We start from the raw sequence: 13,616 nt of genomic DNA, 5'->3' as shown, positions 1-13,616 counted from the left end.
GTGTAGTGAATCTGGTCACAGACCACACACCATGCGTTGCCCAAGATACCGAAGAGATATCACAAAAGGCGATATAGTGGGAACAGGCTAAGAAATGGCTAAATTTGTACAAATAAATCTAGGTCGCAGGCGACCTGCACACGATCTGCTAAAGCAAACAATAATAGTGAACAATATAGACATTTCAATAGTGAGCGAACCGAATAAAATACTCATAAAAGACTCAAAATGGTACGTTGATGAAAATTTTGACGCAGCTATAGGCATTACCAATAACGATATTCGTGTCCTAAATAGCGGACGAGGCAAGGGCTTCGTGTGGAGTGAATACACAGAATTAGTCGTTTTTAGTTGTTACATATTACCTAACCTTACATTAGAAGTATTCGGAATAATTCTGAACCAACTCAAAGACGCCATTGGAACGCGCAATAAGAAATGCTTAATAGCTGGAGATTTTAACGCGAAAGCGGCAATATGGGGGTCGATTGAAAATGACAAAAGGGGTGATATGTGGTCTGAATGGGCCGCAGGCCTAGATTTGGTTTCACTAAATCATGGAAATACTCCTACTTTTTCCCGAGGAAACAGTTCATCACATATAGATGTCACCTTTGTCTCAAATGATATAAACAAAATGTTTGGGAGTTGGCAAGTACTGGACCAAGAAACATTGTCTGATCACAATTACATCTTTTTTGAGATACCGTCTTTAGAAACACAAAAAGTAGCTCCTGAAAAAATTATTAAAGGATGGAAAATAGAAGAAAAGAAAATCCAATACTTCATATCTGAGATAAAACAAAAAATACGAGAAGAAACAGACACCCTAAACCCTCAAGGTCTCATGGCGGCTATTAAAAAGGCTTGTCAACGCACATTTCAGCCCACATACAACTATAGTGGAAAGAGAAAACCAGTATACTGGTGGTCATCACAGATCAGTGAGGCCAGAAAAGAATGCCTTTGTAAAAAGAGATACATGACACGTGCAAACAGAATATCCGGAAGCACAGTCGAAGAAAGAGAGAAAGCAAGAGCCGAATATAAAGAAAAAAGAAATTACTTGAAAAAAATGATAAAAGACGCGAAGAAACACTCCTGGAAAACTGTTATAGAGGAAGTTCAAAACGATGTTTGGGGAAAAGGCTACCAAATAGTGACAAAAAGATTTCTACTAAGACCGAAAACAGAAATCTCACAGGATATCATACTTAAGGAAGCAAGTGGACTATTTCCAAAATATGAAATAACCACCTGGCCACATATTGACATGGTGAGGACGGATATAATACCATGGACACAGGAAGAACTTGTAACGGCAGCAAATAAAATAAAACCAAAGAAGGCGGCTGGACCAGATAAGCTATCACCAGAGATAACTAAGTGTGTAGTGAAATACCTGCCAGAAAAGTGCCTCGATGTGATGAACAGACAACTGTATGCGGGGGAATTTCCCAAAATATGGAAAGTGGCGAAACTAGTGCTAATAGAAAAGCCCAAAAAAACGGACGATTTAAAAACGTCATACAGGCCACTATGTCTCCTGGACTGCATGGGAAAAATTCTTGAACACCTCGTCAAAAATAGATTACTTGCAGAAATAGAAGCAAAAGGAGGTTTTAGCAACTCTCAGTTTGGGTTTCAGAAAGGTATTTCCACTGTGGATGCACTAGCTAGAGTTCTAGAAATCGCAAAAGAAGCAAAACATGTGGCATGGGCAAACCGTAAGATATGCTTACTTGTAACGTTAGATGTAAGAAATGCATTCAACTCCGCACCATGGAGAGGAATAGCTGACAGCTTGAAAAAGCGAAACATATCGCCATATCTAATGCGCATGATCACAAGTTATCTAACGGACCGGACACTACTTGTAGGTAATACCATTATGGAAGTAACCTGCGGTGTCCCACAGGGCTCGGTACTTGGCCCTCTCCTTTGGAACTTATATTATGACGACTTGTTGCAACTGGATATGCCAAGTAGCGTAAAATTGGTGGCCTACGCTGACGATCTTGCAGTAGTAGTAACAGGAAAGATAAAGACACAGGTAGTAGTAGAAGCCAACATCGCTATTCAAAGAATAGCTGAATGGATGCATTTGAAAAAACTTGATCTTGCACATGAAAAAACAGAGGCGGTACTTTTGGGTGATCGAAAGGAAGCAAGAAGACTCACCATCGAAGTCTTGAATAACGAAATCACTACAAAACCGCAAATTAAATATTTGGGTGTAACCCTAGACACAGGTGCTACAATGAAAAAACATATCGAAATCGTCTGCAAGAAAGCAGAAGCATCTGCTTTGTCTCTAAGTAGAATAATGCCGCAAAAAAATGGGCCTACAGCAAGTAAACGAAAAATGTTATGTGCAGTAACTCACTCGATTTTGTTATATGCGTCTCCCGTATAGATATAGAAATAATACCTATAGAGCTGCAGGTTGAGGAACGATACAAAACAAAAGGCAAACAAAGGAATGAGAAGATAGAGATACGTACTGAAACATTAAATCGGTGGCAGGACAAATGGGAACAAGCAGTAACTGGACAATGGACTAGAAGACTGATTCCAAATATTAGAACGTGGGTAAACAGAAAACATGGAGAGGTGAACTACTATCTTAGTCAAATGTTAACAGGACATGGCTGTTTTGAAGCATACTTCCACAGGCTTAAAATCAGTAATACAACGGAATGCACGTACTGTAGCCAAATGGATGACGCGGAACACATATTTTTCGTATGTGCAAAATGGAACCCACAGCGAATTGAAGTTGAACAATGTGTAGGAGAAACACTTACTCCAGATAATATTCTACACCATATGTTACAGGGTGAAAAAAAATGGAACATAGTATCGGTTATGATCCAGAAAATAATAGAGACAAAAGAAGAAGATAGAAGTAAGCACAGATTAAAATAAGTGTAAGGCAACGCTCGGAATGCTGAAGTAATACTTAACGGTAGTTCCAGCACTCTTCTCAGCAGGTGAATCCACGTATGAGGGGGAAGGGTTTAGTCGGTCGGCAGTACAACAGCCAATAGCCAACCCGACACTATCTAGGCACAATATTGATCAGCCTAGATGTCTGAGAGCAGATTCCTAATCCCCTCCCCAAAAAATATATATATATATATATATATATATATATATATATATATATATATTATATATGTATATATTGATTTTGATAAGGGTCGACAAACTTAAATCTCAAAAACTTGATACTGAAACTGACATATATCTATAATAAAATATTGTTAGAAAACTTTTTTGGTTGTTAAGTATTCAGCTTATGTAAATTTATATTATTGTTTCTTAATGGTATGTATCTAACGTCAATAACCTGAGTAAGCTATATATATATCTAATCTATACATAAATTATCGTTTAAAAACTAGGAAAACATTTTAGTAACAATCAAACTAAAAAGTAAAAAAATCATTTTTGGCATAAAAGTAAAATAACTGATAAGAAAATTAAAGTTACGTTTACATAAGCGTAGTGTGTATGATAACCAGACCGGGAACTGTAGGTCTCTTAAGTAGATGACTAAAATATAAATGCGGTACGTGACTCTCTCCTTAATACTCCATTTCTTGATCAACCTAACTTGCTCAATATAATTATAGCAAAATTTAGGTCTCGATGTCACTCCTTATATTTCGGCTTCGTCATTAATTTTCTTATCAGCCATTTTATTCCTATTTTTTACTTTAGCAACTAAGATCCCACCGCTTGATCTTGCAGGTATCTGTTTTTTCGATGAAATTAATTTTAAAGGAATCTTGAGAAGGTATGGAATTGATTAAGGATAGGTTGCCTTGTAAACATTAGCCGCAATCACCTGTAATTGATTTTAATATCATTAATATACTAATATGACTTGCAGCTATATGTTTTTTCAGTCAATCTTACAGCATTTGAAAGAAAATTATGTCACAAAGCAAAATAAAAATGGCAACTATGGCATCAAAAAACAGATACTTGCAAGAACAAGCGGTGGGATCTTGGACTATAATAATGTGTTGATGGTTACATCTCGATTTTGTAAGTTTGAGACTGCGCGTTTACGTAGTTCACTCACTAGCTTTATGCTTTTTATTCTCATGTGAAGGATATAAATAGAAGTTTATGAATCCTAGAGCTCCAAATCTTATAGAACTAACGGAAAATTAATACAGTTTGTTAGGACGAGTTAAGAAAGTTCCAAATTATACACCTGAAGAGTACTATCTAATATATCTAGTTCTTCTAGAATATATACACATTGGGGAAATAAATTATGACTTAATAACTATATAATTTGTTTTGATATTATGAACAGAATGTGTCTGTCCATCATGCAGCTTTATTTTCTGTAATTAGAAACAATATAGAAGGAAATAACATCAATTTTAGCGAAAACCTCATTGATAACTTGTACGACGAGCATGATTTGTTCTTTAATAATTATGACAACATCCACTGCTAGAAATAATAATAAATTGTTACTGTCACCACAATAGACAAAGAAGCCAATCCTTTTCGATTATGTTGAACGAAGTTTGGTGAATACGCCAGTTGTGAGTCGACATACCATCGAATATTTTTGATCAGCTATTTACATTACGTTAACTGTACTTAGAAGGCTTTTTTGTTTATTACAGCACTCTAAAGCTCGATTTATATTGATATAAAAAGCGATTTACTAGCAGCCAAAATCATTGAATAATTTGATGTTATAGTGAGCTCATCGGGGAAGTATAAAGTATACCAAACGGTAAATATGAATGCATTATATGAGTGTTAAGTGATAAGCACATAGTTTAGTAAATAGTAAAGTTTAAGTGAATAATTTAGCTGATAGTGAATAGCGAATAGTATTAGTGTAAATAAATAAGTTAAACATAACAATATCATACCAATCTGGATGCACTTTCCAATATTTTGACTGTAATAAATCTTTACTAGTTTTAGTGCTGGGTCGTGTTAATAAAGTTTTATTAACAATAACAAAACCATAATTGTCTGGTAGTACTACTCCCAAAGTGAACGGGCCAACTGCAGCAAAATAGTAGTGTCTGGTTCCTAGCATGAGCCGCTTCTAAAAAATGGACATCTATGATTATGAATGAATGAAATTACAACATATTAGAAATATTACTTGTCTATCTAAAATTTCAAATTGGAATCTAGTTTTAAATTAATGTTCAAGCGAATTAGATTGAGATCTAATCTTTGTCAATGAGAAAATATTTCGAGTCCCATTTATTGCAAACGCTGACCAGTGGCGCGCATATATCTTTTAATAACTCAATATTCATGAAACAATTCATTAAAATTAGTAGTAGACAATGAAATTTTCATTCATTCAAAACTCGCGAAAGTTGTAATGCAATTTTTCGCGAATGATGCTCATTCATACAGTCAAATTTTTTTATAGCCAGAACCTATATATATTATTTTCTGTCCAGAGTCTATTGAAAATACGTAGAAAGCACAAAAAGCGGTTCTCAAATACCCATTGGAAGTAGATTGAAAATTATTTATTATATAATTTTTAGAACGTAGAACAGTAGAATTGTTCCCAGGTTGTATAAGTACTGGTGCCAAAATCGGTAGAATAGTATATTTGCATGAGACACGCATTGAGTGCCAGTAAACGTTTACCAAAAATTGTCTTAAGGATGGCGACTGCTTATATCATTTCGGTAAAAGCCTTTTTACAATAGCCCAAATCATTGGGTGATTGACTTGAAGTCAAGATACAGTTCTATGGAGATCGGAAATAGATATGACACCTTTAGCAAAATTTATCAATGATCTTCTCATTATGGATCCAGATTTCATTACCATAATAGCTTCTGAGTATGAAAATTAGGTCTAAGGTGATGGTCCTGAGATGAAATTTCATCAATAGAAAATCACCTTGACCTAAAAATGTCCGTCAATGAAAGCTAAAAATCAGGGCCAGGATCATTATTTCTTTCGATTGTGTGGGCATATTACGACCAAGGAAAATAACTTTAATATTACAAAGGATTACTGGAATGTGATATGAGATATAATATGAGAAAAAATTAACCTGAAAATTGAGTAAACGATTTCCTTTTTCATCATGAAAACCCGCCGTGCCACATGCAACCAGTCATGGATTCAACGTTGTTATGTACTGTTAACCACAAGCAGTATACTCGTAATTACACTGACTTACGTTTCTGTAATCAAGATATCGTCTTCAGAAAGTGAAGGTATATTAAAATTTATTTAGTCCTTTGTCTGGTTTTTGAACATAATAACTTGGTTAACGAAGCATGTGCTAGATAATTTGTTTGTATGTGTGGGCATGGTGATGTGTTTGTATAGTAGAAAAATATTCTCAAACTTATCAAGAATACGGCGTGAACGGTTATCTTTAATTAATAAAACGAATTTTGCTACTTGGGCTTATAGGAAACTTGTTAATATGTTCCATTAGTTACCTATTTAATGGAATCTTAGCTTCTGATTCAAGTTAAACAAAGTACAGCCTTACAAAACTATTATTCGTCTAATCCCAAAGAGTTATGCAAAATAGTAGAATAGGAAAAGTAGATTTGTACATTGAATAATATACTCACATTATTATTAAGAGCATATTTAACATTTAGGTTGATGTGGTCACTGGCGTTCTGATTGACTAGTTTTTCACGAAACTGAAAAAGGACCGAGAATATTAACTGAAGTGTTTCATTAGCGAACTTTGTTAACTGACGAACTACATACCTTGACGACCTCTTCACCAAATAATCGTGGTTCCTGGTCATCATTTAATATTTCAACTTCCAAAATGTCCACCCTATTGAATGTTGGCTTCAAAATGTACTGAAACTAAAATAAAAAAATGAATATTGGATATAAATTTCCTCGCTTCAAATTTAAGTTATAAAAAGTTATTGTGAAATAATATTCTATAATATCAGAAATCCATAGCAAAATTGTATGCATTTTGACTGATAACTAAATGCCAATTAACAAATAATAATAAAATAAATAATGGAAAAGATTCCAGAAATCTGCGTTATGTGACAAGGAAAACAAAGGTAAGACTTCCAGGTATGTTTTCCTAAAAGTGCAAGGATATAATATGATTTCATCATTTTCATCTTCTTAAAAAAATTGAAAATTACCTCTGTTCGATGATCCGGATGGAAGAGGATATAGCCATTATTTGTTACTATAAAGGCATAACCGTTGACTCCAAGCTACAAATACGAAATATTATGACAAAAAATGAAAAAAAAAACACGAAACCCAAACTCACCCTCTCATATGGAATAAGTGCTTTAAATAACTTGAGAGGAACGTCCACTCCCGCAACTCCTAGGAGTTCGTACTGAAACATTTCAATAATTCTTATATTTATTCATAATTGATATACATTTATTATCAAAATAAAACTATGATTGTGAAAAATTGAGTCTAGTCTCTTCTGAAGTAATTACAACATAATTTTTAATTACTAAAACTGCTTAGAAAAGTTTGCCATCGATGTGAATACAATGATTTATGAAACAAATGAAATATTCATTTCCAAAATTAAAGAATAATGATGATTACGTAACATAATATGATTATTGATAATAACACATTGCTGGTTTTCTACTAATCGAACAAAACTTTTTGAGCTAAGGTAGAGTTATGTTTTCTATTTTTATCGGTTCTCTTTGCTTATCTCAATAGGTACGAGTTTCGTACTAACTTGGCAGGTCTTATTTGCAATGCTAAGTAAGAACTATCTGAGTAGTGGACCAGAAACCTTGATAGATGCCTTTAAGGCGTGGAACTAAATGTAAAAAGAACCCTAATAAACTCGAGTAGTTCGGATGTTACCTCCGGATGTGGAGATGCCTGTGGATATTGATCTTGATGTAGTGTAGGTTTTAGTATTCGGAAAAGATATGCCACAGGTTTGAACTTCTCGAAAGAAATGAGTCTGGACGTCTGTAAGTGAATTCGGTGTTCATGAGCCACGTCTGTTTGTCGAGTAGCTCTTGCATACACTACTATATTTGCTTTCGGAATCTCGTTTGCACACACTGAAGGGTCATTGGAATTGAAGCAAATATCGTTCTAAGGAATCATAAAAAGTAAGTCCATTAGATGCTTTAAGTTCCAGATGCTTTGTGTTGTCTAGGAGGATCCTCAGTTTGAATTTCTAGTTCACACGTTGCTGTAATTGGTTTGTAATCGAATGTTCCGAGTGATGCATGTATAGTCGAGTTGTACAGATCAAGGTCTGTTACAAGCAGGTTTAAGAGACTAGCAAAGTCACCATCTCGATCGGGGACTCTGGTTGGATCATTGATAAGATGGATCAGTTCCTGACTGTTTGCAAAATATAAAACTTTCCGCCCCTCATCGTCAGTTTTGCTCATTCAATCAACTGACGTAATGAACATTGAAGTCACTAACGATAACAATATCTGCGTTTAGATGGTTTGTTACTACTTGTAACTCTGCTTTTCGTGATAAATTACTGCTGCTTTTGTTCTCGTTCTATAGAAATAATGAACGGAACAATGTTTTTAAAATCAGGACAAAAATTATGTCTTTCGATACATTTTCAAACAAACTACTAGTTCCAGTTGTTCGGTAGCAGTCAATATCATCACATCTTTTGAAGGTACCAACGTTCCGTTTTGGCAAAACCTCAAGCGCGAGACCCATCGATCAAGGTCGAACTGCTCAAAAATCGTAATTATATTGAACTATAGTCGCGAAAGACTTACATAATTCACATTTTCTACTCTAAAAAAGTTCTCATTGTAAATGACACACTGATCGAACGTTGTGATTTAGACATTTTTTTGTCATGCAATTTATATATCTTCCATATCTAAAAAAATATGAGCACGCTCTTATAAGTAAATTTTTGCGAATTTTTGGTATGGTACAATTTAATGGAAATATGCCTAGTTGAATCATTACCTCATTTTTTCTCCTTGCATAAACAGGTAAAGATACTGTTGTCATATATTTATACTCCATTGTTTTCTTCTGATATTTCAAATACGTTTGATAGGTCTGAAATATAAGAATAAAATCAATTATTTATAACGGCAATTTCGAAAATGATTCATTCAAATCCATACCCATAAAATTTTCGTGGATAAGGAATCTAAGAAGTTAGGTACGTGTCCGAAAGCTATAAAATCTGAATTTTCAAAATTAAAAATTTGAGAGATATCATAGTTACTTATGAATTGGAAAAGGTAATTATCTCTGTACCATAACTAGTAAAATATGAAACGTATCTTCTCAACATAAAACTTAACCCTAGAGTAGCGACATGATTCCTAGTTACACCAGCAGTGATTGCAGTCTGTGAGACTATATTCACATTTTTTTATAAATATATGCATATCGTTTTGGGAATAATTAAATCAAAATTCTACAGCTTACAAACGAATGGTAGATTCAATGGTGTTAAACGTCAAAAACATCAAATTTTTAACCAGTATATAAAATTAAATCTAACTTACAAATTTCCGAAAACATTACTTTCTGTCATAATTTTTTATTGTATGTAAATAAAACCAAATATATCAAACCTATTATCTATTAAAAATGTACACAATGACATGTAAATTACATAGAATTGTTAAATAAAATATCAAATTCCAACATAAGAATTTCATCATTCTTTTACCCATAAATTTGAGAATATAAGTTTTTGCGTTTTGTTTCGTGAATCTTACTGACAGCTCTTAGTCTTAGTCTTCTGTCAAAAATATTTTGTTTTTTATTTTTGTTTGTAGCTATTTTGTTCCATGCACATGATTTGCATTATCATTTCTTTTGTCATTTTTGAGAGACATTGAATTCATACTCTCTTAACCAGATGCTGTTTCATCAGTTGATTTGCTTCGTTCTTTAAGAATTCTCTGCGAATCATTTAGGTATTTGGGTTATTAGCTGAAAATAAAAGCAATATTTTTAAAATTGTAGTTCGGGCAAAGTTGAATGACATTAAAACCAATCCTGATACGATTATAGTCACAAATATTGGTTTCCTGTTCCTTGTGGTCAAGGTGCAATGAGGAGATCAGCGTTATGATTTTTCTTTAGTACGTGTGAAACTAATGAGCAATTTTCTTAAATCCAAACATTGTGGATGGTACTGTCTTTTTGCCTGGACAAATTTGGGAGGTATTTGTCTCTTATTTTCAAGTTCCCAAGATGGTCAACTCATGTTCCTCAACAGGATTTTCACAAAGATCTATACTGGTGAACCAGTCATTCCTTTCATGGCATCTACAATACCGGTGCTGATGTGATAAGATCCAGAAAGCTGGGTTCTTACGTATACCTTTAAATTTACTGGGTAAAACATCTTAGCATCAAGTGCAATATGAGTTGCATGTCTCATATAATTTCTGCAAATATATACGTAGTCTCTACTGAGTATTGATCATTAAAACCCCGACCAATTGAAGTTGGAGTTTGAACAGATATTTCCTATTTATCCTTAACAAACTTCCAATTAATTTTAGGGTTTGGGTACACAACAATAAAATTGAAACTGAAGGGTTGGTGGTCTAATTATTCAATTATTGATTAATTAAAATTATTTGTATTTATGACAGCATCTTTCCTGTACGTGAAATAGGACAAAGTTGCTAGGGCCTATATCAGATGAATTCGGCCAGTAGTCAAACAATTTCAAGTGCAAATCGTGAAGTTTATCTACAGCAATCACCTAAGTTTAACAAGGTGGGTTGTGTTTTTGAAAAGTACTTCCTTTTTTTATTAAATTCCTTCGTTTTTTTCATAATTCCTCCCTCTACCTTATCAATCAATGATGCACAATATTTTCCCGTTATTTTGTCACCTTTTCCAATATACTGGATTAACGCAATCCCATGACTATCCTAAAAACGGTCCCTTCTTAGGTCAATGAAACCATCTTTGCCTGTTTGGGAGCAGTTTCGATTTACTGTTATTTGATTTCATTTGAGTATTGATGGAACGGCTTCCCTAAGACCTGGAAAATGTTCAAAAAATATATTTTTGGTCCAAAGTGAGCAAATGCCGCATCCAACGCGCGTATTGCTTACGCATACTTCTTCAGTATGTATTGGTAAATGGCGATAGTCTCTTCTATAAGTGTAAACTAAATCACACGGTCATGTTGTACCATTTGGTGAACTTTGTCGATAACATCGCTAGTTGGCCGTTCCGAACACCCTTCGTGAGTCAAGCTGATTCAAATCTTCTTTCCATTAACATAGTTTTTGTAGCGTTTCTTCAGAAGTTGGATTGGAATTGGTTTTGGAATATTATTGTTATCAAAGTGAGGTTTTTCATGTAAAGCAACATGTACAACTAATATTTGTTATGAAGCCTGATCAACACAAGCAATGAAATGTTAATTTAACTAATTTTATCATAATTCAATGTATATACTGCATTTTTCTCCATCTGAACTAAATTAACTGAATCTTCCTTTCTAATACAGAAATAATTTATATCAACAATAAGGTTATACTCAAGCTTCTTTTCCTTCTGCTCTATAACTCTTTCGAGCATCAGAGTATTGAGATTTTGGTTTTCATTCTTCTTTCATTCATTTATTCTTCTCTTTCCGATTCTTTGCTACTCCATTAAACTGCTGTATTGTTTCTCCCTGTCTTTCCCATTCCTCTACTACTTGTTATAGCCTAGTTGTTCTGGGTCTCCCTTTCTTTCTTTTCGTATATCTTTCTGCTGCTTTCTATCTCACTTTTCTTACTAGGCTTTGTCGTGTTTCTCTTTCTCTATATATCTGTAGTATCTAGATTAAACATCTTTTAACTATTTTATTTCCTATTGGTTGCTGTTTGAGGTTTTCTGAAATTATATGTTTTATCATAACTCACTGTATTAACTGCATTTTCCCCATCTGAACTGAATTAATTCATTTCCCTTTCTGGTGAAGAAATAATTCAATTTATATCAAAAATAAGGCTATACTCGAGCTTCTTCTTCTCTATAACTCTTTATACCTTTTCGAACATTAAAGTATTGGTATTTCAGTTTTAATTCCTTCTTTTCATCTGTTTTTCCACTTCTTCTGGTCCTTTCCTACTTCATTCATCTGCTGAATTGCTTTCTCTTGTCTTCCTCTTCCTGTTCTACTTGTTGTAGCCAAGTTTTGCTGGGTCTTCCTTATCTTTTCTTCTTATATTGCTTTTTACTAGTTTAAACATCTTTTAACTATTTTTTACATTGGTTCCTCTTCAAGCTTCTCTAAATTTACATTTTTCATCATAATTCACACTATTTACTGCATTTTTCACAGCTGAACTGAATTAATTCAGTCCCTCTTTCTATCTCTATTTCTATCTATTCTCTCGATTTATATCAACAATAAGGGTATACTCGAGCTTAAAAACTTGACTCTTTTCTTATGTCTTTTTTATCAAAGCCTTCAATATCATACTCCAACTCAACCTAGTGATCTTAAAAATGTCTTAATAACATCTTAAAACTTTTTATTATTACTTACGTAAGTTTCCTGTAGAAGAACATGATTTTCATATGTAAGCCTCTTTTTGGTTCTGAAAATTACTCTTTTAATATGATCCAAAAATACATCTCTTTGTCTAATTCCTTCAAATTTTTTCCATAACCAATTTGATAACCTCCTATCTGCGAGATCTACATGGAGATAACTCCAAATGTAGGTTAGGTTTTTATTATTACTTAAATTGATTGGACGGGACATTACGTTTAGATATTGGAGCATTTTTTCTCTTATGTCACCCATAACAGTCATATTTCCCCAATAACCTGAAAAATTTCTTGTTTTATAGATCGAGACAGCGAAGAAATAGTATAAATTAGATATTCGTGGGTCAACTATTATATTTTTATATTATTGTATTCTAAGTAAAAATGGAGATTTAAACAGACAACTGTTACATCTACTACTAAATGGTTCCATTACCTGTATTCAAATTTTTTGTCTAAACAGTTTTGATATATCCACCAATAAGATAACAGATGTGAATATAATAGGTTGCTCCAACTTGCTATTCGGGATTGTACTTGAAAGCGTTTATAGATATTTTCTACGCAATCTCCGGCTATGCACGGTTCTTGTAACAGTACTTGTTATCAACCAAGTATCGAAAAAACCGTCCCGGAAAAAAGATCGAAGATTTCTGGAGCAAAGTCACGATACTGTTCAAAATCCTAATTTTATTCATCCGATATACACCAAGCAAAGCAAACATGATTCTTATTGCCTAGAAAAATAGCCCACATGGAGAAAAATTATCACAAATAACTGCGATTCCTAAAAACATGTGCCTGATGATCTTTCCAGCATTATTTCATGGAAAAGAAATTTGCAGCACGCCCATATCAGAATTTCTATTTTGCGACAGAATAAAACACTTACCAGAAAACCAGAGTCATGGAAAATTATTGTTAATAACAAGTTATGCCAAAGGGGAGAAGAACATGAAGACGTTAAAGGCAATATGAATAAATTAAGAAAAGAAATTGCAACAACTTTGAAGAACTGTTAACTGCAAGCATTTGGACAATTAGCATAGAATGAACAGAAAACGTACGAAATCAGATAAGGAAAAATCTCGCAG

General features: G+C 33.6%; 1 protein-coding gene across 1 annotated transcript in view; it reads right to left on the bottom strand.

Annotated features, from left to right (window-relative positions):
• LOC130903906 (voltage-dependent calcium channel subunit alpha-2/delta-3-like) overlaps window positions 1–13,616 on the bottom strand; it is a 59,608-nt gene that overhangs the window by 28,630 nt on the left and 17,362 nt on the right. Inside the window, exons 10-16 of the mRNA XM_057816283.1 lie at window positions 12,518–12,801; window positions 8,959–9,054; window positions 7,292–7,363; window positions 7,158–7,232; window positions 6,754–6,858; window positions 6,609–6,683; window positions 4,911–5,092 (exon numbers count right to left, since the gene is read on the bottom strand). Of these exons, the coding sequence (XP_057672266.1) occupies window positions 4,911–5,092; window positions 6,609–6,683; window positions 6,754–6,858; window positions 7,158–7,232; window positions 7,292–7,363; window positions 8,959–9,054; window positions 12,518–12,801 (889 nt within the window). The remainder of the gene's footprint in view (window positions 1–4,910; window positions 5,093–6,608; window positions 6,684–6,753; window positions 6,859–7,157; window positions 7,233–7,291; window positions 7,364–8,958; window positions 9,055–12,517; window positions 12,802–13,616) is intronic.

The sequence above is a fragment of the Diorhabda carinulata genome, chromosome 2 (assembly GCF_026250575.1).
Source record: "Diorhabda carinulata isolate Delta chromosome 2, icDioCari1.1, whole genome shotgun sequence".
In the NCBI taxonomy this organism is placed as follows: Eukaryota; Metazoa; Arthropoda; class Insecta; order Coleoptera; family Chrysomelidae; genus Diorhabda; species Diorhabda carinulata.
Note: the sequence above shows the minus strand (reverse complement) of the source record. Positions and strands in the feature narration are given on the sequence as shown.